Source organism: Limulus polyphemus, unplaced genomic scaffold, assembly GCF_000517525.1.
Source record: "Limulus polyphemus unplaced genomic scaffold, Limulus_polyphemus-2.1.2 Scaffold6976, whole genome shotgun sequence".
Taxonomy (NCBI): domain Eukaryota; kingdom Metazoa; phylum Arthropoda; class Merostomata; order Xiphosura; family Limulidae; genus Limulus; species Limulus polyphemus.
This window is the reverse complement of record NW_013672586.1, coordinates 36646-41128: the sequence shown is the minus strand read 5'-3', so window position 1 is coordinate 41128 and position 4483 is coordinate 36646. Positions and strand designations below refer to the sequence as shown.

The 4483-nt window shown below is 32.6% G+C and overlaps 1 protein-coding gene across 1 annotated transcript in view; it reads right to left on the bottom strand.

Moving 5' to 3' along the window:
* Positions 1-283: 283 nt before the first annotated feature.
* LOC106474231 (glycosylphosphatidylinositol anchor attachment 1 protein-like) overlaps positions 284-4483 on the bottom strand; it is a 20131-nt gene continuing 15931 nt past the window's right edge. The window contains exons 10-12 of the mRNA XM_013934922.2: positions 3176-3375; positions 938-1090; positions 284-719 (exon numbers count right to left, since the gene is read on the bottom strand). Coding sequence (XP_013790376.1) covers positions 458-719; positions 938-1090; positions 3176-3375 — 615 coding nt within the window. The 3' untranslated portion in view covers positions 284-457. The remainder of the gene's footprint in view (positions 720-937; positions 1091-3175; positions 3376-4483) is intronic.

Here is a 4483-nt window from a genome sequence, read left to right as displayed (position 1 = left end):
CTGTTACATTGATCAACCATATAAAACTGTTAGTGTGTATTGTGTTGCCATCCTGTTACATTGATCAACCATATAAAACTGTTAGTGTGTAATATGTTGCCATCCTGTAACATTGATCAACCATATAAAACTGTTAGTGTGTATTGTGTTGCCATCCTGTTACATTGATCAACCATATAAAACTGTTAGTGTGTAATATGTTGCCATCCTGTAACATTGATCAACCATATAAAACTGTTAGTGTGTAATGTGTTGCCATCCTGTAACATTGATCAACCATATAAAACTGTTAATGTGTAATTTATAATGAGAGACAACATTATAAATACTTACAGGCAACATTTTTTCAAAAGTCACTAGCTACAGAACAGCCATGGTGACTATGCTAATATTTTGACTAAACGAACACAAACATTCGATATATGTGTTTTAATGTACAACACATGTTAATGTTAAGTTAGAGTGTGGGTAAAAACCAAAGCTGGAGCCACACTGGCAACAAGACTCCAGAGGCTATAACAAAGTTCCAATTGGAGTATATGTACCAGTCTTCCACAGAGTACAATACAACCTTCTTCACTCCAGTGTAAGCACGAAACATGTGGTCAACCATTTTTGTTGATGTATCTAAGTAGGCAGAGTTGACCAACAGCACTAGATACACCAGCATGAGAGGATGAATTAGCAAGAGAAGGAGAGAATGAACCCATGTAAAAATCCTAGAAAAAAAAATAACTAAATTAATTTTCTGAATTGTTACCAATTCCATATCAATTCATTAAAAACTCTCACACAATACTGAATACACTTTGTGATTAACAGATCATATACTTCAGGATATTCATTTATATATCAAAAAAAAAGTGACAGCTGCTATAGGAAAAATAGAAGAACCTTCTAAGTGATGTATCAGCTACTACAAGCACAATGTACGAACCTTCTTGATGATGTACCAGCTAACACTGCAACGGGGACATATACTACAGCTAAGAAGGTGGCCAAAGAAACGTTGATTAAGGAGAGTGTATAAAAGAAAGCACCTAACTCCAGAAGAACAATACATCGGTAGATACCGTGGCTCCCTCCACACCTAGATCATGAAGAAAGTCAATTTTAGTCTTCAATAATAGGAATAACTGAAGTATCTATTATACACTATTTGTGTACATCTACATGTATAAAAAAAAAAGAATATATTAGAAAGTAACAGTTTTAAAATATATAAAATATTTCTGGTTTGTAACTGAACAAACTCTGAAACAACTGATGGAAAATTGTATGTTTTTTTAAGATTTCTTTTCTATGGGTAAATTCCTAAATATAAGAGATACATGTACAGTGCTCTATCACAACCATAAACAAAAGTTTCACATCAGAACAGCTTTTGTTTTTCTTCACACTTCATGTTCCCAAAATACTTCAAAAAATGGTATTAATTTTTAGTATAATAATAATAATACACTTTGGTAATTTTTAAGTAAAGTTATACTTTATGATAATCTTTAATTTTTTCATGCAAATTGGACTAAACCTAAAAAAAAAAGTTAATTGTGTCCATGTTGTAACAGCACTGAAATTGTTTGGTTAAATATCAACAGCTATACATAAATAAAACAATTGTCTGTCTTTTGTCAAAAGTCATTGTGAGGAACCAGTTGAACCAATTTCAAAGAACATTCATAGAATAATTCAGGTTCAACTTCAGAGAGGAGTTTTGAATGGATAAACAACTCAATGAACAGTTGAGGTTTGGAGCCCATTTCAATCTTGTTGCCTTAATACCATAAATTGAAGGCTAAAATGAGTGAGAATGTCATTAGCAGTATACCTGCATCTGATGCCAAACCAAAGTAGTGTTTAATAGTATAAGTACTATAAGAACCTTTTAATCAGACAAGTGGTTTCTGTGCTATGGCTCAAACAGTGGAAGGGGATGGCCCATGCTCACATTTATAACATTAACTTTTAAGCTTAACACTGTTTTACTCTTCTGCTACTATTCAATAAAAAATGTTCAACTACGGCATGCTAGCCAACAATGGTCATCCACTATTATTATCTTTTAAGCCTACTTTTGGTGATATGTTTTTAGCTATCATAACCAGAATTCTTTTTCAAATAAAACACCCTATCACAAAACTTCTTGCATTTTAAGTGACTTTATGATCTTCATAAAATAATGAAATTGAACAGTTATTGAATCACATCTCTGTAAATGTGAAGCGTGTATAAATCTGTGACAAGTTAAAATAAAATAAATTTAAAATAAAAAGTCTAAGAAAAACTATTTGTTAGCCAAGTGATCAGAAAGTGTAAATTTCAACTTAATGCAATATGGCAAACAAACTAGGCTTACCATTTGTCATTATAATTGATTTCCATTAACATTAATCACACACACAAAAGTATTTATATCTTTAAAATAAAAAACGTTTAATGTTCATCACTAGGCATTTTTGTGCATGATGCAATTGAACATTTAGATGTAAATGAATGTTTAAGTTAACCTTTTGATGGAATTGAATTTGACCAACCTCGTAACCACCAAAAACAATATGAAATAAATCTAAATTACCCTTTTTTCTTTGTAGAATGACTTCAAATTGTACAAGAAACTACATTTGTTTATCCTAAATAGCTTTAAACTTGTAACAGTCTATACCTGTTTATAAAATATCCCCATCATCAAATTTGTAAATCAATTGGAAAATATGGAGCTTACGTTACCCTATTAAATTACATAACACACGGGGCTACTCGCAAGTGTACCCCATGAAAAGTTATTATTTGTTTTACCTAATCTAACCAAAAAATTTTTCTATTTTTTACATTTTAGTTACGTTTATAATAACAAATAAAGAATACACATGAAAAACAAGAAATAAAGTATATAGCTGGGTCTTCTTTTTATTTGCTATCAATTGTCGATGACACTTAACCCTACTTTTTTTATATATTAATCGTACTACTGCATTAAATGTTTTTATTTAATTAAATAATGCATCCAAAAAACATAGAATAATAACATGCAAAAAGCAGACAAATCACATAACTATCACAATTTTTCTGGCTTTCTAACTAAGTGACAAGAGCCATTAAAAATTCAACTAAGCTCGTTGATGTGGAAATAGTTTGAACTGGAAGCAAAATAGACACAGAAAACACTCTACATTACCTTTTTAATCTCCTACTGAACAGTGGAACTACAAGAACAGCTAACAGTAGGGCTGCCATTCCCATGAAGATCCCATCTTCAAGCTGAAAATCCGCTAGCATACCAATTCTGTCAAAATACTCTGGTGACAAATACACCAAACAACCCAGAATGTGAGAAGAAAAGACAAGAGGTAAAGCTTGCCAAAGACTTGGGAAAGTCTAAAAGAGAAATTAATCACATTGTTACTAAGATAGAGCTACATAAAGTTTCTGAAATTGATCAGACACTATCTTATAACTAAGAAAGTAATCTAGGTCGATCGCCTGCAATACAACATGTACTACATAACTAACTTTAACATAATCCTATTTGTACTAGTTAATGCATCACTGTATTCCTTCGAAGTCTCTGTCATAAAGTTTGAGGGATTCAGAATTGTTTAATCAATCATCAGAATATTATCAAATCTAAATTAGCAGAAATTAAATACAACCACACAGTTACAACAGGATTACACAGAGTTTGTAAGTAGTATACTCAGACAATAATAGCTAATATAGAAAAACAAAATATGTAAATTTATAAGAAAACTTCAACAACTGTATTTCATGAGCATTATAAACAAAATGGTCATTGATTTGTTATAGAAATTAACTGGTAATCTAACACAAAAAAGTTACAAATCAGTAAACAAATATCGTATTTATGCTTCTTTAGTGCTAATATTTAGTGTGGTCATCTATGGTATCAATAGCAGCTGGGCATCTTTCTGGCATTGTCTATGTATTTTCACAAAGACTCTGGTTTACTTTCAATACATTTTTCTGAAAGCTGTGTCCAGCAGCTTTCTTCAATACAGTTGGAACTACTGTAAATCACACAGTTCAGCAAATCCAATATTTATTCCATGAGGTCCGTACCTTGTGGTGGCTATTCCATGAGGTCGGTACTTTGTGGTGGCTATTCCATGAGTTCGGTACCTTGTGGTAGCTATTCCATGAGTTCGGTACCTTGTGGTAGCTATTCCATGAGTTCGGTACCTTGTGGTATCTATTCCATGAGGTCGGTACCTTGTGGTACCTTATTCCATGAGGTCCGTACCTTGTGGTAGCTATTCCATGAGTTCGGTACCTTGTGGTATCTATTCCATGAGGTCCATACCTTGTGGTAGCTATTCCATGAGTTCGGTACCTTGTGGTATCTATTCCATGAGGTCCATACCTTGTGGTAGCTATTCCATGAGTTCGGTACCTTGTGGTATCTATTCCATGAGGTCCATACCTTGTGGTAGCTATTCCATGAGTTCGGTACCTTGTGGTATCTATT